Source organism: Pseudophryne corroboree, chromosome 12, assembly GCF_028390025.1.
Source record: "Pseudophryne corroboree isolate aPseCor3 chromosome 12, aPseCor3.hap2, whole genome shotgun sequence".
In the NCBI taxonomy this organism is placed as follows: Eukaryota; Metazoa; Chordata; class Amphibia; order Anura; family Myobatrachidae; genus Pseudophryne; species Pseudophryne corroboree.
This window is the reverse complement of record NC_086455.1, coordinates 125,784,808-125,808,789: the sequence shown is the minus strand read 5'-3', so window position 1 is coordinate 125,808,789 and position 23,982 is coordinate 125,784,808. Positions and strand designations below refer to the sequence as shown.

Below are 23,982 nucleotides of genomic sequence, written 5' to 3'. Positions count from 1 at the left end.
AGGTCAGGCATCGCAACTGACACAATTGGACTCTCCTTGTGGATTTGTGATTTCGAAGAACGCACAGTTCTTTGCTGTGCTTTTGCCAGCTTAAGTCTTTTCATTTTTCTAGCGAGAGGCTGAGTGCTTCCATCCTCATGTGAAGCTGAACCACTAGCCATGAACATAGGCCAGGGCCTCAGCCGTTCCTTGCCACTCCGTGTGGTAAATGGCATATTGGCAAGTTTACGCTTCTCCTCCGACGATTTTATTTTAGATTTTTGAGTCCTTTTTTTTACTGATATTTGTTGTTTTGGATTTTACATGCTCTGTACTATGACATTGGGCATCGGCCTTGGCAGACGACGTTGATGGCATTTCATCGTCTTGGCCATGACTAGTGGCAGCAGCTGCAGCACGAGGTGGAAGTCGATCTTGATCTTTCCCTATTTTTGGAACCTCAACATTTTTGTTCTCCATATTTTAATAGGCACAACTAAAAGGCACCTCAGGTAAACAATGGAGATGGATGGATACTAGTATACTTATGGATGACGAGTGACTGCCGACACAGAGGTAGCTACAGCCGTGGACTACCGTACTGCGTCTGCTAGTATAGACTGGATGATAATGATATAAAAAATATATATATATCACTACTGCAGGACAGGTATATATTATATAATGACGGACCTGCTGGACACTGTCAGCAGACTCCTAAACTACTAGTATGAAGAAGATAGAAAAAAAAACCCACCACAGGTAGGTATACAATTATGGACGAGCACTGCCGACACAGAGGTAGCTACAGCCGTGGACTACCATACTGCGTCTGCTAGTATAGACTGGATGATAATGATATAAAAAATATATATATCACTACTGCAGGACAGGTATATATTATATAATGACGGACCTGCTGGACACTGTTAGCAGACTCCTAAACTACTAGTATGAAGAAGATAGAAAAAAAAAACCACCACAGGTAGGTATACAATTATGGACGAGCGACTGCAGACACAGAGGTAGCTACAGCCGTGGACTACCGTACTGCGTCTGCTAGTATAGACTGGATGATAATGATATAAAAAATATATATATATCACTACTGCAGGACAGGTATATATTATATAATGACGGACCTGCTGGACACTGTCAGCAGACTCCTAAACTACTAGTATGAAGAAGATAGAAAAAAAAAACCCACCACAGGTAGGTATACAATTATGGACGAGCACTGCCGACACAGAGGTAGCTACAGCCGTGGACTACCGTACTGCGTCTGCTAGTATAGACTGGATGATAATGATATAAAAAATATATATATATCACTACTGCAGGACAGGTATATATTATATAATGACGGACCTGCTGGACACTGTCAGCAGACTCCTAAACTACTAGTATGAAGAAGATAGAAAAAAAAACCCACCACAGGTAGGTATACAATTATGGACGAGCGACTGCCGACACAGAGGTAGCTACAGCCGTGGACTACCGTACTGCGTCTGCTAGTATAGACTGGATGATAATGATATAAAAAAAATATATATATATCACTACTGCAGGACAGGTATATATTATATAATGACGGACCTGCTGGACACTGTCAGCAGACTCCTAAACTACTAGTATGAAGAAGATAGAAAAAAAAAACCCACCACAGGTAGGTATACAATTATGGACGAGCACTGCCGACACAGAGGTAGCTACAGCCGTGGACTACCGTACTGCGTCTGCTAGTATAGACTGGATGATAATGATATAAAAAATATATATATATCACTACTGCAGGACAGGTATATATTATGTAATTACGGACCTGCTGGACACTGTCAGCAGACTCCTAAACTACTAGTATGAAGAAGATAGAAAAAAAACAACCCACCACAGGTAGGTATACAATTATGGATGAGCACTGCCGACACAGAGGTAGCTACAGCCGTGGACTACAATACTGCGTCTGCTGGTATAGACTGGATGATAATGATATAAAAAATATATATATATCACTACTGCAGGTATATATTATAATATAATGAATGACGGACCTGCTGGACACTGTCTGTCAGCAGAATGCGTTTATAGAAAAAAAAAAAAAAAACACCACACGAGTGTTTAACTTTTTCAGGCAGACAATATACTGGTGGTCACTGGTCAGTCACACTGGCAGCAAAAGTGTGCACTGTTATGTACTCCTGCTATAACTGCTCCCCAGTCTCCCCCACAATTAAGCTGTGTGAGCAGTGAGCACTCAGCACAGTCAGATATACATAGATGATATTATCATGCAGCACACTGAGGCTGAGCACAGATATGGTATGTGACTGTGTATCGTTTTTTTTTCAGGCAGAGAACGGATTTTAAATAATAAATAAAACTGGTGGTCACTAGTATAACTATCAGCAAAACTCTGCACTCTCTGAGTACTCCAGTCCTAATGCTCCCCAAAATTACTAAAATTAAATTACTAGTAAATCAAGTGTCTCACTCTCTATCTAAACGGAGAGGACGCCAGCCACGTCCTCTCCCTATCAATCTCAATGCACGTGTGAAAATGGCGGCGACGCGCGGCTCCTTATATAGAATCCGAGTCTCGCGATAGAATACGAGCCTCGCGAGGATCCGACAGCGGGATGATGACGTTCGGGCGCGCTCGGGTTAACCGAGCAAGGCGGGAAGATCCGAGTCTGCCTCGGACCCGTGTAAAAAGGCTGAAGTTCGGGGGGGTTCGGATTCCGAGGAACCGAACCCGCTCATCTCTAATTATCATACCTCCCAACTTTGCCCGCTTTCAAAGAGGGACACCCGGAAAGGGGACGTGCCCTATGAATAGGGGGCGTGGCTTCACGGAGGACCCGCGATCGCGAGCCACGCCCCGTTTTCGGCACTGAGGGGTCATGCCCAGCGCTCTGTGACCTGCTGGCATGCCCCCTCTCCCCCTGTCTGCACTGAATAGACGCTGTGCGCACAGCGTCTATTCACCGCTGCTCTGCTAAGCAGGGCAGCGACAGACAGACCTCCTAACTATCCCCCCACCGCGGGACACTGCGGCCCGTGGGTGGGACAGCGGGACAGTCCCGCGAAAATCGGGACAGTTGGGAGGTATGGTATTATTGGTCCAAATCACTGGAAGAAAATGACAAAATCACTGGAATTATTCGTTCTAATCAATTGTATTATTGGCCCAAATCACTGGAAGAAAATGACAAAATCACTGGAATTATTCGTTCTAATCAATGGTATTATTGGTCCAAATCACTGGAAGAAAATGACAAAATCACAGGAAATATACGTTCTAATCAATGGTATTATTGGTCCAAATCACTGGAAGAAAATAACAAAATCATTGGAATTAAATGGCAGTAATGTCGGGAATTATATCAAATGGCAGTACCACTGGACATATACGGAAGTGTCAGACAGGATGGCACTTAAAAAAATTGGCCCCAAACAGCACATGATGTAAAGAAAAGAGAAAAAGAGGTGCACTGTGGTCGCTGGACGGCTAAGCTAAGTGACACAAACACCTCAATATCACAGAAATTATTCGTTCTAATCAATGGTATTACTGGTCCAAATCACTGGAAGAAAATGACAAAATCACAGGAATTATTCGTTCTAATCAATGGTATTATTGGTCCAAATCACTGGAAGAAAATAACAAAATCACTGGAATCATTTGGCAAGATCACTGTAATTAATAATTAATTATAAATCACTGATATTAATTGGTAAAATTTTGCTACCGTCTGCCTAGTGAAGTGGAATCTAGATGGGATTTTGTATCGGGGACACAATAACTTCATCAATTGTCTAAATCCCAATGCACTAATGGCGGAAAACGGGCGCACGTCTAACAGCGCACTGATTATACTGAGAACTGATTATACTGATCAATCACTGATTATACTGAGCACTGATTTTACTGAGCACTGATGATACTACGGAGAACTGACACTGAGCAGCGAGAACAGCACTGGACTATTGTACTGTAGTATACTGGTCACCACAATGCTGCACTGTACTACTATATGTACTGCTCACAACAATGCAGCACAGATATGGATACTTGCAGTGACACAGAGCTGCAAGATACAGCAATGACCTACTGTACTGTACAACTATATACTGTTGGTCACCAAAATGCAGCACACTGAGCACAGATATTTGCAGCACACTGAGCACAGATATGGAGCTTTTCAGGCAGAGAACGTAGACATTTGCAGCACACTGAGCACAGATATTTGCAGCACACTGAGCACAGATATGGAGCTTTTCAGGGAGAGAACGCAGCCACGTCCTCTCCGTTCAATCTCCAATGCACGGGTGAAAATGGCGGCGGCGCCCGGCTCTTTATATAGAATACGAATCTCGCGAGAATCCGACAGCGGGATGATGATGTTCGGGCGTGTTCGGGTTAACCGAGCAAGGCGGGAAGATCCGAGGCTGCCTCGGGCCCGTGTAAAATAGGTGAAGTTCGGGGGGTTCGGATCTCGACGAACCGAACCCGCTCATCTCTAATTAAAATGAATGTTATTAACTTATTTAAACTCTTTTCAGTTAATATTTGAATTGATAAAGAACTATTTAAACAGTTTAATTTAAATCAAACTGCAGGCACTGCTGTGTATGGCGTTTGCCATGGGCTGTTTGTAATAATTTAACTTGAAAGTGCATAAATTTGAACGCTGTTGAATAGGTACAAACAATGTCAAACAGACTCATTCAGCATTTTAAGTGCCACCTAAACCTTGGTACTCTCGGTGACCGCCGTGGATCTCCTAGTTATAACATCCATCCTAGGTGGTCTGCAAAAAGCTCCTTACACATTTCATTGCTAAGGTCAAGGGTAATTGATTGGTAAAATTAAATTCTGCAATATTAATGCAAAACCTAAGTGTTACGTGGTGCACATCAGGTGCACTTCATAAACAACGTTGATTGATTGATTCTGGGAGAAGTAATTTAGAAATAGCATTCACTGTGGCACCCAGCTAATGCCTATGGCATCTTACTGGCACACATTTTAAGAGAAGCTTGACTTCTAATACAGAAGCTTTGTTTCTTCGTCTGTTTCGGTGAAAAGAATGGTACTGGTGATTAGCTTATTGTAAGCCATTCATTCCAGGTCTTTGTATACCAGCATGCTATGCGCTGTCAGAATATTTCCCATGAGAGGCAGTAAAGATGTGTTCACTCCTTTTTATTTTGGCACAGATAGTTGCTACAATAATGGCAATCACGGGGATCGTCATGATGGCGTATGCAGACGGTTTCCATGGTGACTCAATCATTGGAGTGGCTCTTGCTGTTGGATCTGCCTCCGCATCAGCATTATACAAGGTAAAAAAAAAGTGTTACATCATCTAAATAGCAATCATGGGATGCAGTCAATTTACCTCCAATCAAAATCCCGACTGTCGAAATCCCGACAGCAATTGACCGACGGTCAAAATCCCGACATGGACAAAATACTGACATTTAAAATACCGACAAGTTCAAAATACCGACATGTAAAATGCCGACATGTCAAAATGCCGACATGCATTTTTCATGATTTTTTCCCATTGAAACCGACTTGTTCATAATTTACCATCCCAGTGGACCTGGAGGGGGAATATAATAGTGTGCCAAGCGCAGCGAGGCACCGTGCCCGAAGCATGGCGAGCCATGCGAGGGGACGCGGCACACTTATAGGGTGTCCATGTCGACCTATGTTGACATACACACAAAAACACAATGAAAACCGCATGTCGGTATTTTGACCTGTCGGCATTTTACATGTCGGTATTTTGACCTTGTATTTTAAATGTCGGTATTTTGTCCATGTCGGGATTTTGACCATCGGTCAATTGCTGTCGGGATTTTGATTGGAGGTATTTCATACCGATCCCGTACCCATAATGCCTTCAATGGCCAATGTGCATATTCTTCATTGACATCTTTGTTATGCAAGTGATTGTGGAAACAGATCTGCCTAAATTAGGACTGTACATGGCTTATTACTCCTATATCATTTCTTTTATAAAGTTATTAAACTGTTTTCTATTTTTTTATTTATTTTACAGCTTCAAACTATAGCCGCAAACAAGCCTCACTCTCACACAATCATGTGGCATACATGCTCGCTTGGAAAGTTGTAACCAATGCCATGACCCCAGCCTAGTCCCGGTAGCTACAAACAACGAGTAAACCCCAGGATCCCACTATTTAAAAGAATTTCTGATATATAGGTTCATTCTATAAAATGATATGTAGTGGTGGATTGGTTGCCATGGCCAACTTCTCCACTGGTCCAGTTCTCCAATCTTTTCACTGCTTGATACACAAGCCACACAGTTTGTCATTTCTACATTTATAGAATTGTGTTTATTAATTTATGATAAAGTTACCAGCAAATAATCATAATGCATATTCTTAATTATAGAAAATAAGTGATACTTTTCAAACCACAGAGCTATGCAGTGAGGGAAGTAGAGAGAGCGGTAAGATCAAAGAGTTGGTGGAGGTCGGCAAGACCAATACACCAACCGCTTATAGGTATTGTTTGCTATCAGTAATTGAATAAATTAACAAATTGTTCTTTTAGTTGTATGATATTGAGCCTAAATGTAAGTTTGGAACTTACAGTACAATTTGTTCCAAGCTTTTCAAATCTTCTGAACCTTACGCGTGATGCGTAAAACCATTCTGAGAGTCACATCTGGCATGTGTGCTAGGGATTGTTGACTCCTGGTCTACAGGCTTTTCTCTACAAACACAATTTATGTTTTGTTTTACACTGCTCATATACTTCTTATTTTGCATCATGTGTTCAAAATGGGACAGGTATATTGATTTCCACTGAGAGACAGCAACACTGATCACACAATTCAATCATTTAATCGGTTCTGTGGCCAAATTGGCTATACATATGCTGACAGGGCTAGATTGCAATGGACATGTGCACCCCTGATTGGCAAGGCTGCTTTAAGGACCACATGGGCCTGTGACTGAAAATGACAAAGGGCTTATTTTGAAAAGCTAAGGATCTGTGATCAGATATACCTATAAGCTTTGATGGCGTATTGGTCTTGCAGGCTTCCAATAACTCTTTGTTCTAACCAGTGTCAGATTAAGGCTAGTGAGGGCCTCAACTAATAAAACTGACTACCCCCCTCCGCTATCACTACTATACCCCATAGGGGAGCAGGTGAAAGAGTGAGGGGAGTGAGAGAGAGACTGAGATGGTGCAGCGAGACAGGGGAAAGAGAGAGAGGTGAGGGAGAGAGGGGAGAATGAGAGAGTATCAGGAAGAAAGTCAAAGAGAGGAGTGAGAGAGAAAGAGGGTGTTTGAGAGAGAGAGAGAGAGAGAGAGAGGGTGTCAGGGAGAGAGATGAGCGAGAAAGACAAGGAGAGAGAAAGGATGTCGGGGAGAAAGAGGGTGTCAGAGCGAGAGAGAGAGAGGGTGTTAGGGAAAGAGAGGGGAATAAGAGAAAGAGAGTTGGAGAGAGGGTATCAGAGAGAGAGAGGGGGACGGAAAGGGGAGAGAGGGAGGAGCGAGAGAGGGTGTAAGGGAGGGAGATAGAGGGGAGCAAAAGAAAGAGCGTGTCAGGGAAGCGGAGTGAGTGGGAGAAATTGTCAGAGAGAGAGACAGTGAGAGGGTAGGGAAGTGTGCGGGAGAGAGAGAAGGTGTCAGGGAGAGAAAAAGAAAGGGAGAGAGTGAGGGGAGCAATAGAGAGAGAAGAGATAGAGGGTGTCAAGGAGGGAGGGAGAGACAGAAAGAAAGGGGAGCAAGAGAGAGTGTGTTAGGGAGAGAGAGAGATCCCTTTATGTTTTTCTCTCTCTCCCCGACTCTCTCTCCCTCTTGCCAACTTTTCTCTTTTGGGAGAGAGGGTGACCGGGAGGGAGAGAGAGCGAGCAACATTATGTCTGCAAGGATATGGGGCTTTGACAGTCAAAAATGGGCAAAGTTCGCAGGTGATTGCTCCTGCAATCCTTAGCAAAAATGTATAGAAAATAAAGATACGAGATAAAGGGGTGATTTAGTATTTTTTCCACATTAGCCTAACTCTGGTGTTTCAGCTTCACTGTGCATGTGCAAGGTGTCCCGTTGCCTCATAAAAATCACTTTGAGAATCAGTAAGTTAGTCTTTACTCAGACTGTATGTCTCTATATGCCCCAGTAAAATATGTTACTTAAATTGTGCAATAATCAGCGCTCTCTTGATAACAGACTCCTCTGTTTAAAGAGCTCCGGAACTGGGAACTAAGATGGGATGGCATCCGGTCTTTAGGTCGACAGTCAAAAAGTTGACACATTTTCATGTCGACCTTTTTCTCATGTCGACCTTTTGGGGTCTACCTAGATGCTGTTGACCTTTTTACTGTCGACCTAATGACCCATACCCGATGGGACTCGCATGATAAGTAGTTGTTGAGTACAGGTGTTACATTAAGGTTTATTCATATATTTATTTCAGCAGTTACCATACAGTATGTGTTTTGTAGTTGTGTTATGTTGTTATGCCCTGAATTGTTTGTTGCTAACAATGGGCCTGATCAGATGCGGTTGGGGGGTGCATCGTTGAAAGCAGCAGCGATGCACAGATATGGTGATGCCGCAGGAGGCATCTGATATAAGTAGACTCCTCCCGCATGCATTCATAATCCAGTGCTGTGTTGGAGGACCCAGCATCGGATCACCTTTGACACCATCAGCTGGTTGCAGTTCTTACCAAGAGGCCAGGAAATATCAGTTGGAAGATGGGGATACTGGCCTTGGCACTCCCCCTAAACGGAGGCCCCCTCCCCACCCTCAAGCGGCTGCAGACTGTCAGTTACTTGATGTGTTCAACCGTAGTGCGTCCAATGACGCAGGTCCCATACTACACATACGCAATATGGGTCTGGCGCATGGCAAAGTACCAGCCATCAGTTCTTTATGACATGCTTTCGAGTTGTGTTGGGACCTAATTCAGGCCATATATGCTCACACTTTCTATTCTTGAATGTACTTGCACGTAGTTATATGTTTGTGCTAAACATTCTGATTATATGTGTGTAAAGTAAGCTGTGTCCTTGGGTCTTGTAGCAAATTACTGTATTTGTTGTTACAGGTTTTGTTTAAGATGTTTCTTGGAACGGCAAACTTTGGTGAAGCGGCACATTTTTTTTCTACTTTAGGCTTTTTCAATTTGATTTTCATCTCATGTACACCAATTATTCTTTATTTTACCAAAGTGGAGCACTGGTCATCCTTCTCAGCCCTGCCATGGGGGTACCTGTGCGGAGTGGCCGGCCTCTGGTTAGGTAAGTAGAAATAGGGTACGTCTTCTTGACTCATTGACTGTTACTTTTCCTGATATCTAGATTTAGATTCTTGCTTCTGTGTTAATATTTCCGGGTTTCTAGTATGGGTCAATCTATATCGGAGTGCAGGATGCAACGTTCAGCGCACTCTTCTTATTCCAGGTGTTGTCTTCGCACAGAAGTACCATGAAATGTACTAATTCCATTACAACCTCCTTTTACAGATCACTGGCTTTGGCCTGTGTTTTAAGCTGCCATTATAGGTGGGGCACTGGATACACACCCCAAAAATTGCTGCAGTCACTACTTTCTTGTGACATAATAGGCTGTATGTGTATTCAGAGCCGGCCCTAACCAATATGATGCCCTAGGCAAGATTTTGACTGGTGCCCCCTAGCACCGCCACTAGTTCTGCAGGAGATGCCTGGCATGAGTCAGCTGGCAGCTCTGCTAAGATCGGTCGCCTTTTGTTTTACGAAAATGCATCTTATTTGCATTACTACGTGGCTAGGATGCACAAGCAGCTTCTGCAGATTAAAATAATATGCAGCATGCCTATATTCTGTGTGCAACTTCGGCTGTATCTGCATACGAAATGCTACATTACAGTGATTTCCAGGAATACACTGCAACGTAGCATTTCGTATGCAGATACAGCCACAGTCACACACAGAATATAGGCATGCCGCATATCATTTTAATCAGCAGAAGCTGCTGGTGCCCCTAAGCATACCAAATGCCCTAGGCATTTGCCTAGTTTGCCTATATCTAAGGCCGGCTCTGTGTGTATTCACAAAATGGTTTGCTGTGCTGGGGGTAGAGACTGGCGCATTTTAACTTTAAGAATAACAGAACGCAGGGATGTGCGGTGAGGTAAATTTCTCAGGAGGCACTGGTTAGTACCAGAGCCAGATTTACACACAATATATGAGCCAAAGGTGCATGTGGGCATTATACACAGGTGCTGAGGTATAATCTCCTGGAAATTTGGTGAGTTTTGATCAGAGATGGGCTGAAAAGATAAAGCAGTGCCTCACCTGCCATAGACTTTTTACTTCAGAGATTTGACCATAAAAATGCTTAGAATAATACAAAGAAGATATTTTTTCATATATTCTTCGTATTTTTCATATACTTTATACAGTAAAAACTCTAGCACAGACGTTAGTATGACAGGAAAGGCTTTGCCTCACCCCACCGCACATCACTGACAGAACTGTGAAAGTAATTTCATTATAAGCAAACTTATTGTTTATATGTTGTTTCTTTTTTCCAGTCTCTTGTGCATTTTCCTACATTGCAATCTTGTCTTATAAAAATAGTCTTTGAAACTGACTAAAAGCTTTGAGTTTGACAGTATTTTTTGCAGAAGCCTTGATGTCACTGAACATTCTACGTTCTACATTATAGTACATAAAATATTTACAGATCCAAGTTTTACAATGTTATTTTCATTTAGTTATTTACAAAATTATAATTTTCCTTTTATTTGCAGTTTTCAACATACTAGTTAATGTTGGTGTTGTCCTGACATATCCAATCCTCATTTCCATTGGTACAGTTCTCAGTGTTCCAGGCAATGCAGGTAAGTGCTAAATAATTTATTGGTACATAAAAATGGATGCGGTTAAGATACCGGCTGTCGTGGTCCCGGCAGTCAGAATACCGATGCTGGAATCCCGACACCCATGTAAAGGAGGGGTTAACCCCTCCATTAGAATCACTTGTGATGGCCAATAGATTGATTGTGAGCAACTTCCATTCTGTGTGTTACTGTTCTGAGAGGACTACTGATCCTTGAAGTGCTATATTGGAGGATCCTGGGGTGCCTCCAGAAAAGTTGGCCCTCGTTTTACAAACACGAGTATTTGATCCAAAGTGGGGCTATTGTATTACATAGTGTAGGACCACCTGAGTAGAGGCACCTTGACGTGGCGGGTGGCTTGCCATATGTTTGTTAATGTGTGTAACTGCGTCCTCGGTATTATTATTACTAGCGCCCCGCCCCACCTTCACATGAGAGCAATTTTGAAATTACGGTGATAGCCTTTTTTAACCAAAGTCGTATAAGATGTAGATGACGGCATAATGGTAATACAATATTAAAACTTTTATTAAAGAGCTACTCAAACAGAGACATGTTGATGCAATAACAGACGCATTTACTATGGTCGAGCGGCATGTATAATCTTACACCGGCTGGCTGCGCATACGCCTCCGATAGTCCCGTTTTTTCTTTGGCTTGCTTCGCTAATTGCACTATAAGGAGAGACACCTAGCAGGTCACCTATAGGAATGTTAGTTAGGTTCTGTTGAAATTATTCCCTCTGGGTACTTCTATCAAGCTTTGTAAGACTGATATACAGTAGATCTGATAAATTGCAGTCACGGTGCTAAGCAATGAAGGGAGACCAATAGTATTCCAGGCATTATGGTCCTCACTCAGCTTCAGTTGTAGTTTTACTAAATTAGCAAAACTGCAACTGCTTGCGATCGCATGCTGGGGCCACCCAACACAGGGCAAAGCCTAAAGGCTGCCATCAATTCAATATGCCATTATATCGCTGAATAAGGGCTGCCCCCTGCCTGCGCAGCCTGGCTGCAAAGGCAGTCAAGTCACCACCATTTTCCTCATCACAGCGGCCATGTGTGACATCATGTGGCTGCTCTATATCCGCACCCATTTCTGATACTACTCCCCTGCAATGCAGAGTTACCACCCACAATGCTGCATTGCTGCGCTGCGAATGCCTCTGCCTATCAATCAGACAGAGGCATTCGCATCAATGCGATGTGATCACATTTGCCGGTCAAATAAATCGGCATGATGCATCGCTGATGCTTCTCATGCTGAATAACCCCCTATGTACCATAGTGATAGGACATAACTTTTAACATGATCTCTAAAGCTGTATGCATTCGTAACCTCAGTTTCAGATGATTGTGAGTTAGGAAATTCACTGAACACAGCTACTGCAGTACCACTCTTGGCCACTGTGTGCACTGTAGAGCACTACTAGTCTTCTTTTACAGAAATTGTCACTCTTACTAAAATTGTCATTGCTCGGCTCCCTTTTATCATAGATTAATGTTTCATACACCTAAACCTTCCACGACAAATGCTCTAGAAAACTGCGAAAACCACATCAAAATCCATTGAGTGGTTCTCGGGATTAGCCCAGACAGTCACCTACCAGGGACTTTTTTTTTTAAATATAGAGATGTAGAATGCATGTCTCTTTTGCTGGCCCATTGCAGAGTAGTAGGGGATTTGTTTGTTTTTTTCATGTCAGGATTATGTTTCTAGCATCCCCTCTCTTCCTCTTCCCGCCCCTACCTCCATTTCTACCCCAAGCCTGTCCTATTCTGTGTGTGTTTGGTCCCTCTCTATGCATCTGCCTCTGTCACCCTATGGGCCTGATTCCAAGACACATGCAATGTCAGTGTTCATGTAGTTAGGTGATTTTTTGCTACTACTCCTTACGAGCTCTTACGGTGCATGCATTACACAGAGTGTGTGCACCGTGGCACTGTTGTGCTCGAGAAGCGCAGTATCAGTCTTGGAGAAGTGATGGGTGTTCCTGGGCAGTTACTGATCTTAGAGCACACATGGAGATGGTCCATCACATGGGCATGGTATGGGAATGTCACAGAAGCTCATTGGCTGAAATAGGAGGCTATACTTGGGTGGAGAAGCTGCACCTGCCATGAGGCTGGTAGAAGTCAGGATGGTATGACTAAACATGCACCAATCAGTATTTTAGTGTCTATGAACGCTGACAGTGGACGTCTCAGTCCTCGCACCTTCGGACAATTTTGCGTCCACCTACTGTATGTGTATTAGGCCCTCTGTGTCCAATTTTCTGTATGTACCCATCTCTGTCTCCCCATGTGTGCCTCTCTACACTTACTTATTGTGTGTGCCTCCTTTTCCTCCTTAGTAAGTGTACCTTTCTTTTTATTCCATTTGGTGTATGTCTACCATATTTGTTTTGCCTTTTAACTAATTGCCCCTTTAAATCTACTGACAGTGACTATATTACCGGAATCGCCCCAGTTACCACAGAATGCAAGCTATTACATTTGGCCCTAAGCATGCTGTGACCTGAGAAAGTTTGTGAACCACAGCTACAGTATAAGAGATTTCTGTTCCATACCTTTTGTTTTCCTCACTTTGCTAGAGCTGGTCAGATGCATGATATATGAATGTGATACAACTCATTGGGGGAATATTCAAACATCATTGACATAAAATAGCTAGGGATCTATGTACTAAGCCTTGGTGAGTGATAAAGTGGATGGAGCGAAAGTACCAGCCAATCTGCTCCTAACTGCCATGTTATAGGCTGTTTTTCAAAAATGAAAGTTAGGAGCCGGTTGGTTGATAGTTTATATCTCTTTAATTTGTCCCTATCCAAGTCTTATTACATAGGCCCCATATTATTTTTAATGAAATAATCCAAAAAAAGATGTTAGATCAGCAATATAAATGCTTAAAATGGGACAGAGCTTTGCAGTTACAGTACAATGCTCTACAGGCCAACCATTACTGAAGAGTTCGGCAAAACCAGGTTGCCATCTATAAGTCTTGGGTTCGGATGATTGAAAGAAGTTGCACGCAAAAAATATCTGCCCGTAGGCAGACCTTAGGACTCATTACAGTCTCTGTCAGGCATGTGTCAAATAAACATACATTCAGTCTCTCAGACGTTTGTTCTGTTGTGAAATATGCCTTCACTATTACCGTATATACTCGAGTATAAGCCGACTTTTTCAGCACTTTTTTTTTGTGCTGAAAAAGCCCCCTTGGCTTATACTCGAGTCAGTGGGAAGGAGGGACACGGAGGGCACAGCGCGCCTCTACTGTGTCCCGCCTGCGTCTCCGGCAGCAGCGGCGGGCCTATTAAATGAAGTACCCGTTCATGAGCTCTGATTGGCTCACGAACCGGCACTTCATTTTACACACACACGCCGCTGCTGACGGAGACGCAGGAGGGACACAGGAGAGGCGCGCGCTGTGCCCTCCGTGTCCCTCCTTCACAAAACAGCGCGGGAGCGGCGGAGGGTAAGTTGTAACTGGCACTGGGGGAGCATATTTGGCACTTGGGGGGGGGGGCATATGTGGCACTGAGGGGGCATATCTGGCACTATGAGGGCATATCTGGCACTGTGGGGGCATATCTGACACTATGAGGGCATATCTGGCACTTTGGGGGCATATCTGGCAATCTGGCAGTATGAGGGCATATCTGGCACTATGAGGGCATATCTGGCACTGTGGGGGCATATCTGGCACTATGAGGGCATATCTGGCACTGTGGGGGCATATCTGGCACTGTGAGGGCATATCTGGCACTGTGGGGGCATATCTGGCACTATGAGGGCATATCTGGCACTGTGAGGGCATATCTGGCACTATGAGGGCATATCTGGCACTGTGGGGCATATCTGGCACTGTGGGGGCATATCTGGCAGTATGAGGGCTGTGTACGGCTAGAGCTGCATTTCCCACCCAAGGCTTATACTCGAGTCAATAAGTTTCCCAGGTTTTTGTGGTAAAATTAGGCACCTCGGCTTATATTCGGGTTGGCTTATACTCGAGTATATACGGTATGTTTTAATAAAATTTTAAAATGCTCTCAAAACCATAATCTGAGTCCAAGCTACCACGAAAGCACCAACCAGTTTCAGCGAATCATTTGCAAACAGCCAATCACAAGTGATCATAATCATCAGGGGGATGATATAAATACTTGGTACAATGACCCTGTGCTGACACTATGTGACATTTGAGTTATGTCTTACCCAGTTATGGGCACTCTGTTCTTTTATTAGAAAATAAATAGAAATCTTAAATTAAGATTGTTTTTCATGTCTTTCATTTTACGCAGCTATTGACCTGCTCAAGCATGAAGTGATTTTTAGTGTGGTAAGACTGGGGGCGACCATTATCATTTGCATCGGGTTTCTGCTTATGCTGCTTCCTGAGGAATGGGATGAGATCACCTTGCGCTTCATCAATAGCTTAAAGGAAAAGAAGACAGAGGAACACGCAGAGGATGTTGCAGATGCCGGCGTATACACAAGGAGCCGGAGCAGGGCTAATGGCACAGTGTCTATACCACTGACTTAAATCCATCATTTGAATGCACGTGAATGTATATTCTGTGAATATAATTTAATTATTTTCACTAATTGTTATGTAATATCACAGTATTAATCTGCAAATAATTCTAAGTTAAATACATTCAAATGTTTACATTTATACACCTAAGAGTAAATAAACACAATAACATTTTTCTATGGAACGCTTCATTTATTGTGGTTTGCAGTGTTTATTTTACTATATTATTATTATATTATTATACTGTTGTTGACTTCAGCCGGGAAGTAATTTAGGACCTCTAACCACTCCCAAAATATACAATACCGCAGGGCACATTTCAGGTGGAATTAAGTGGCGGATCCAGGGGGATAACTATTGGCCCCTAGCAGTTCCTCGCTAGAGCAGGGGCCGGCTGCCTGTGGACGCAAACTATGTAGAATCAACTAGCGGCCGAGAGGCAGAGAGAGACCATCAGCACATCAGTTTGGAGGTCGCCCCTCCCTGCAGACTTTGGGTCCTAGTGCCCGGACTGTATGCAGTAGGTTTGTGTAACAACAATTTGATCTAAGATGTCCTAGGCTGCATTATTTAGGAAACATATTTATGTTTAAACTTTGTCTATGTTTGAAAGGATGAATGCAATTGAAATTCAAGTTATATTTACATTTGTGAAGGAGACAGGAACATGTTAATCAGATTGTGCGCAGGGCCGGTTCTAGCCCTTGTGGCGCCCAGGGTGAAAAATGGGGGCGTGGCTTCATACATGGGCGTGGTCAGTTACGCCCCCTGTAGAGTTGTGCCCCCATTTGCGCCCCCTGTACAGTAGCGCCGCTTACAAAAAAAATAAAATGAATACTTACTATCCCCGCTCCTGATTCCCGACCGCTGCAGACCTCCGCCGGCACTGCGCCTCTCCTCGGATCTATGGGAGAGATGTCATGACGTCTCTCCCATAGCACAGCATAGATAGACACTAGAGGTCAATTATGACCCCTAGCGTCTGTGCCAGTCCCACAATGCTATATGGTAAGCGATTACGTCATCGCGCACCGCACAGCAAAGGTCCTCTCCACGAAGGGAAACTAGACGGGTAGCGTCTAGTTCCCTTCACAGCGGGGTGCACTGCCAAACAGTAGCGGATCTTGCCATGGTGCGGCGCCCTCCGGATGGCGCCGGTGGCCTCCGGAAGGCGGCGCCCCGGGCAAAAGTCCTGCTTGCCCGTGGCAAGATCCGCTACTGATTGTGCGCGCATAGTGAGTGTACACACTAGGCGATATTGTGAACAGTATCGCTCAGAAAGGGCTATTGAGTATGGGGCTTAAGTGACACAGGGATCCCAGCTCCTCCTCCTCCTCCTCCCTGCCTGGGTGTCAGAGTCCTGTGTAAACTGTTATGCAACTAAACTATTTGGGTTTAGAGATAGAGACACACACAGAGCGTCCTCCTGAGTCCTGTCCCAGTGTGTAAATAGTACAGAGTCTGATGCTATTCTTGCATGTGACAAGATAAATGATTTTCTTTTTCTACGTGTATTTTAAGGTTAAGTTGTCTTTGTTCCACTACAAGAAAAGTTTATAAAATAGATGTCTTTCAATTAGATGGAGCTATAAACAGTACCCAGGCATTATTAAACTATTAGTTAAACCTAATATACACCATTGGTTTAAATTTGACATACACAATCTATACCTCCCACTAGGACCCATTCCAGGAAGGACAAAATGTTCTCTACCTGGACGTTGAAGTACCTTTCAATTAAATAGTTCAACACAGGTGACGCCAATCATATATTAAGTGGGAAGTCCAGGTAGAGAGCATTTTGTCCCTCATGGAATGGGACATGTTGGGAGGTATGCACAATTTAATATACATCCCCTACCTTCCATCTGGGCCACCCTGTCTTAAGTGCCCTGGGCACCCCCAAGGCTTAATCCGGCCCTGATACCATCTCACTTTATTCTGCTGTGAACATCTTATTGTATGCTGTTTCCCCTAGCAACAGGGAAGAGATATCTTTAGAACTATTGCGCAAATAAACATAATTTACCTCAAGACGATTGCCTTCCATCTTGCGACACCCAGGAATGCCCAATAGCAGTCCTGTTCTCTGGCTGTCCAGCGTACGAGCCTAGTGTCTCCAAGTCCCGCCTTCCACCACGCTACAGTGCAGAGGCCTGGTCAGTGGGGTTCAGTCAACGCCAAACAGGTGTGGCAAAATGCGTGTTGACGCATACACAACAGCAAGCGGTTTGCCAGGTGCTGACGGTAGGAGTTGAAACATGGATCCAGGTGCCATGGAAATAAGGAGCCTGGTGGGGGCAGCATTGTACCCGCCCACTGCACAGTGGGTGGAGTCAGTAACAGGCGGTTACTGACGGTAAGCAGGAATCCCCTAATTGACCAGGTCCCGTGTGACCTAAACCCATTCCGTGACCGATGGATGCAGCCAGCGAGGGATAGCAAGCGTCCGGTCACACTTGCATTGACAAAATAGTTGATAAAACTATTGTTGTTTGCACCAGCTCAGGACATCCTATAAATATCACCAGTCTGGAGGTACTAATAATTGTCAGTTTTATAGGAGACAGAACAGGTGACACTAAAAGATCCTGCCATTTAGCCCAAAACATACTGATAGCCTGAGTTCTACCTAAAAACTTGAATCTGTGTCAAATCCTACGTGTCTCTAGAAATAGTTATACAGGTTGAGTATCCCTTATCCAAAATGCTTGGGACCAGAGGTATTTTGGATAGCGGATTTTTCCGTATTTTGGAATAATTGCATACCATAATGAGATATCATGGTGATGGGACCTAAATCTAAGCACAGAATGCATTTATGTTACATATACACCTTATACACACAGCCTGAAAGTAATTTTAGCCAATATTTTTTATAACTTTGTGCATTAAACAAAGTGTGTCTACATTCACACAATTCTTTTATGTTTCATATACACCTTATATACACAGCCTGAAGGTCATTTAATACAATATTATTAATAACTTTGTGTATTAAACCAAGTTTGTGTACATTGAGCCATCAAAAAACAAAGGTTTCACTATCTCACTCTCACTCAAAAAAGTCCGTATTTCGGAATATTCCGTATTTCGGAATATATGGATATGGGATACTCAACCTGTACAGTGTCTGTGACACTGGGTCATACCAAACCCCCAGTATCCAAGCCTACCAGTGCCGGCTGTTATTTTAGTGACAAACCAGTGACTCTTCTGACAGTTTTACTGAACACTCTGCCATGTATCATTGGCACACTCCAGCCACCTGATCCCAGGACACAGCTGGCTGATCACAAGGCACACGTGTATAAATGTTGGCAGCAAACCAGCGTCAATAACAGCAAGATGTGGAACCAGCTGAGTTCAAACAGTGTCGACTTCATCCATTAATTTGTATACCACTAAGTGCAGATCCTGTCACACATCTCTGATTCACCCTCGTTGTGAATGTATTATTTGAGACAAGCCCTATATATGTACCAATAGGTACATATCAGTGACATGACTGAATTACTGCATTACTATATGTAAAAAAAAAAAAGGGAGTATATAGAAAATAAGAATTTACTCACCGGTAATTCTATTTCTCGTAGTCCGTAGTGGATGCTGGGGACTCCGTAAGGATCATGGGGAATAGACGGGCTCCGCAGGAGACTGGGCACTCTAAAAGAAAGATTAGGTACTATCTGGTGTGCACTGGCTCCTCCCTCTATGCCCCTCCTCCAGACCTCAGTTAGGGAAACTGTGCCCGGAAGAGCTGACACTACAAGGAAAGGATTTGGAATCCAGGGTAAGACTCATACCAGCCACACCAATCACACCAAGAGCTGACGCGCGCGTGTGTGTGTGTGTGTGTGTGTGTGTGTGTGTGTGTGTGTGTGTGTTGTATCAGCCGCAATGTGCTCAGTCCAATCTCTTTCATTGTAGAAGGTTTTAGCCTGGAGGATGAATCCCAGCTGGTTTCCCGTTTCAACATTAAATGCCTTTGGTGCTCTCAGACAATGCTGCCAGCCTCTGTGATTAAATATAAATACTACACGCTTGTTTAAATGCTACTAGCAGTGCTTTCTATAAATACAAGGCAGTTTCAGTTCAGAAAGCTCTTAATTGCATTTGTGTCAAAATAGCTTGAACAAATATGGAATTGGGCCCAGCTAAAGCCTTTCATCATAGTGAACTCAGGTTAATATACTAATAATAAGCAAAGCAATGGATTCCTCATGACCTTGCGTGCAACTTCTGAAGTCTTTAGCATTGTAGGTTATCACCTAGGACTCAAAGGGGTGTATCCTATTAGCCGTGATAACGGATCCGCGAGCGCGGCTAATGTTATTGCAAATATCTCCCAAAAAATAGGGTTATCGCAGCCTGCGCGCTCCCATTTATTGTACCTATCCTATTACAAATCGGCAATAACGGCAATCGCACGATAATTCTAGCCGGCAACAGCATAAGATAAAATGGGGAAATGTGCCTGTATTTCACAAATGCCAAACTAATATTGGAAAACATTATAGAAGTCTATTAGTGGCCGTAATATAACTAATTGGTGTCATTAAATTTGGGGTACATAAAAATGGGTATAAGTATATAGGGGGTAATTCAGACCTGATTGTAGCAGCAAATCCGCAGCTAGGCTTATCTTTCTCTCCCGCCGCTCCACATCTGCCACTCCCCTTCGACAAAATCTACACTGGCTCCCATTCCCCTACAGAATCCTCTTCAAACTCCTCACCCTCACATACAAGGCCATCTCTAATTCCACTGCTCCCTACATCTCCAACCTCCTCTCCCTTCATACTCCCTCCCGCCCCCTACGGTCGGCCAATGACTGTCGCCTCTCCTCTGCCCTGGTCACTGCTTCCTATGCTTGAGTTCAAGTCTATGCCCGTGCTGCACCCCTTCAGTGGAACGCGCTCCCCCGCTCCATTAGACTCTCCCCAACCTTGCAAAGCTTCAAACGGGCGCTAAAAACCCACCTATTCATCAGAGCATACCCTCCCGATGCATAACCTAGTCCTGAGGCTGCTCCTCCATCCTCCTGCCTTGAACATCTCGGCTTTGCTTACATACCGCCATCAGGCTACCTCCCGCTTGCTTGCAAAAAAAGGGGTTTAACCAAGGTTAAATCAGGCGCAAGGAGGGCTGTTGTGCTAATTTTAAGCAGCTGCCACACAAGCAGGTCTAGTCCAATCCTGCAGATACAGAAACAACATATAACAAACAAAATAGCAGCGCTACAATCAACAATTAAAATGTAAAGTCAACACAGCGATCCATATCGGTTAGAACAAATGGAGATGAATGGACTGAAAAGTCATCTGTCTGTCGCCCCTTCCCACTAGATTGTTAGCTCTTCAGAGCAGGGCCCTCTTTCCTTTTGTTGTCTAAGCCCTCTTCTCTACATATTTCACTCACAGCTCTCTCCTACTATGGGGGTCCCAGACATTTCTCAACATTTTTAGCTTAAAATAGGGATTTTGCATTGCTTATCACCAGCTCAGAGATGGTGAAGATAAATCTGCAATAAACCCAATGAAGACTTCGATTATAGCGAAATGGCAATATTGTGGCTAATGGGATACCCCCCAAAGTAACTAAAGTGTTAATAATATGTTTGGACACTAAAATATATGAGCAGATACTATCATAAACCCTGGGCACACAGACATACTGTATATTTTTCATGTACTGATAAATGCTTTCCATTGTGTGCCTACTGGGCAGTGAAAATGTAGTATGTGCTATTTTCTGACAGCAATCACCCAACACTGCCCGGGCAGACCTTGACAATGTCAGCTTTCGCTGCTACTTTTAGTTGCAAAAGTGTCACTGTCAGGTTTCATAAGGACAGTCGCTTATCAGAGCAGCTGTACCAAGATAGGGGAAATGGTAAATTGCTCCTATAGGTTAGACAAACTTGACCCAAATGCGATGAGTTTGAATGAAAAGTTGCACTGCCTAATCATTTCTTGCCAGATAGGATCCTTAGACAGCATCAAATGCTATGTGTGTGGGCCAACAACCAATTAACAGCTGACTTAAATCAATTAGATGTCAAATGGTGCTGTTAGAAAATGTGGTACAGAAATCACCCCAATATGGGGAATTCATCAATGTTTAGCACGGAAAGGCTTTGTTGACTGCCTTCATGATGTCTCCAATGTTCTTTGTAAATGTAAGCAGTGCTGCCTTGTGATATTCAGCTGTCACCTTTGCATTACTATATGTAAAAAAAAAAAAAGGGAGTATATAAAAAATAAGAATTTACTCACCGGTAATTCTATTTCTCGTAGTCCGTAGTGGATGTTGGGGACTCCATAAGGACCATGGGGAATAGACGGGCTCCGCAGGAGACTGGGCACTCTAAAAGAAAGATTAGGTACTATCTGGTGTGCACTGGCTCCTCCCTCTATGCCCCTCCTCCAGACCTCAGTTAGGGAAACTGTGCCCGGAAGAGCTGACACTACAAGGAAAGGATTTGGAATCCAGGGTAAGACTCATACCAGCCACACCAATCACACCGTATAACTTGTGATAACCATACCCAGTTAACAGTATGAACAACAACTGAGCCTCAATCAACGGATGGCTCATAACAATAACCCTTTAGTAAGCAATAACTATATACACGTATTGCAGAAGAAGTCCGCACTTGGGACGGGCGCCCAGCATCCACTACGGACTACGAGAAATAGAATTACCGGTGAGTAAATTCTTATTTTCTCTGACATCCTAGTGGATGCTGGGGACTACGTAAGGACCATGGGGATTATACCAAAGCTCCCAAACGGGCGTGAGAGTGCGGACGACTCTGCAGCACCGAATGAGCAAACTCAAGGTCCTCCTCAGCCAGGGTATCAAACTTGTAGAACTTAGCAAATGTGTTTGAACCCGACCAAGTAGCAGCTCGGCAAAGCTGTAAAGCCGAGACCCCTCGGGCAGCCGCCCAAGAAGAGCCCACCTTCCTTGTGGAATGGGCTTTTACTGATTTTGGATGCGGCAATCCAGCCGCAGAGTGAGCCAGCTGAATCGTGCTACAGATCCAGCGAGCAATAGTCTGCTTCGAAGCAGGAGCGCCAACCTTGTTGGCTGCATACAGAATAAACAGCGAGTCAGACTTTCCGACTCCCGCCGTTCTGGAAACATAAATTTTCAAAGCCCGGACTACGTCCAGCAACTTGGAATCCTCCAAGTCCCTAGTAGCCGCAGGCACCACAATAGGTTGGTTCAAATGAAACGATGATACCACCTTAGGGAGAAATTGTGGACGAGTCCTCAATTCTGCCCTGTCCATATGGAAGATCAGATAGGGGCTTTTACATGACAAAGCTGCCAATTCTGACACACGCCTAGCCGAAGCTAAGGCCAATAGCATGACCACTTTCCACGTGAGATATTTTAGCTCCACGGTCTTAAGTGGCTCAAACCAGTGGGATTTCAGGAAATCCAACACAACGTTAAGATCCCAAGGTGCCACTGGTGGCACAAAAGGAGGCTGAATATGCAGCACTCCCTTTACAAACGTCTGAACCTCAGGCAGTGAAGCCAGTTCTTTTTGAAAGAAAATGGATAGGGCCGAGATCTGAACCTTTATGGACCCTAATTTGAGGCCCATAGTCACACCTGACTGTAGGAAATGCAGAAAACGACCCAACTGGAAGTCCTCTGTAGGGGCCTTCCTGGCCTCACACCAAGCAACATATTTCCGCCATATGCGGTGATAATGCTTTGCTGTCACATCCTTCCTAGCTCTTATCAGCGTAGGAATTACTTCATACGGTATACCCTTTTCCGCTAGGATCCGGCGTTCAACCGCCATGCCGTCAAACGCAGCCGCGGTAAGTCTTGGAACAGACAGGGCCCCTGCTGCAACAGGTCCTGTCTGAGAGGCAGAGGCCATGGGTCCTCTGTGACCATCTCTTGAAGTTCTGGGTACCAAGTCCTTCTTGGCCAATCCGGAACAATGAGTATTGTTCTCACTCCTCTTTTTCTTACTATTCTCAGTACCTTGTGTATGAGAGGAAGAGGAGGAAACACATATACCGACTGGAACACCCACGGAGTTACCAGTGCGTCCACAGCTATCGCCTGAGGGTCCCTTGACCTGGCGCAATATTTTTTAGCTTTTTGTTTAGGCGGGACGCCATCATGTCCACCTGTGGCCGTTCCCACCGATTTGCAATCTGCTCGAAGACTTCTTGATGAAGTCCCCACTCTCCCGGGTGGAGGTCGTGCCTGCTGAGGAAGTCTGCTTCCCAGTTGTCCACTCCCGGAATGAACACTGCTGACAGTGCTTGTACGTGATTCTCCGCCCAACGAAGAATCCTTGTGGCTTCCGCCATCGCCACCCTGCTTCTTGTGCCGCCCTGTCGGTTTACATGGGCGACTGCCGTGATGTTGTCTGACTGAATCAGCACTGGTTGGTCTCGAAGCAGGGGCTCCGCTTGACTCAGGGCGTTGTATATGGCCCTTAATTCCAGTATGTTTATGTGCAGACGAGTCTCCTGACTTGACCACAGCCCCTGGAAGTTTCTTCCCTGAGTGACTGCCCCCCATCCGCGGAGACTTGCATCCGTGGT

At 44.2% G+C, this 23,982-nt stretch overlaps 1 protein-coding gene across 6 annotated transcripts in view; it reads left to right on the top strand.

The window, feature by feature from the left end:
• The window catches only part of SLC35F4 (solute carrier family 35 member F4), a 402,934-nt gene extending 387,363 nt beyond the window's left edge, over window positions 1-15,571 (top strand). For all 6 annotated transcript variants that reach the window (XM_063947987.1, XM_063947984.1, XM_063947985.1 and 3 more), the window contains 4 exons: window positions 5,200-5,325; window positions 9,081-9,273; window positions 10,769-10,858; window positions 15,165-15,571. In XM_063947987.1, coding sequence (XP_063804057.1) covers window positions 5,200-5,325; window positions 9,081-9,273; window positions 10,769-10,858; window positions 15,165-15,406 — 651 coding nt within the window. In that variant the 3' untranslated portion in view covers window positions 15,407-15,571. The remainder of the gene's footprint in view (window positions 1-5,199; window positions 5,326-9,080; window positions 9,274-10,768; window positions 10,859-15,164) is intronic.
• Window positions 15,572-23,982: the final 8,411 nt, after the last annotated feature.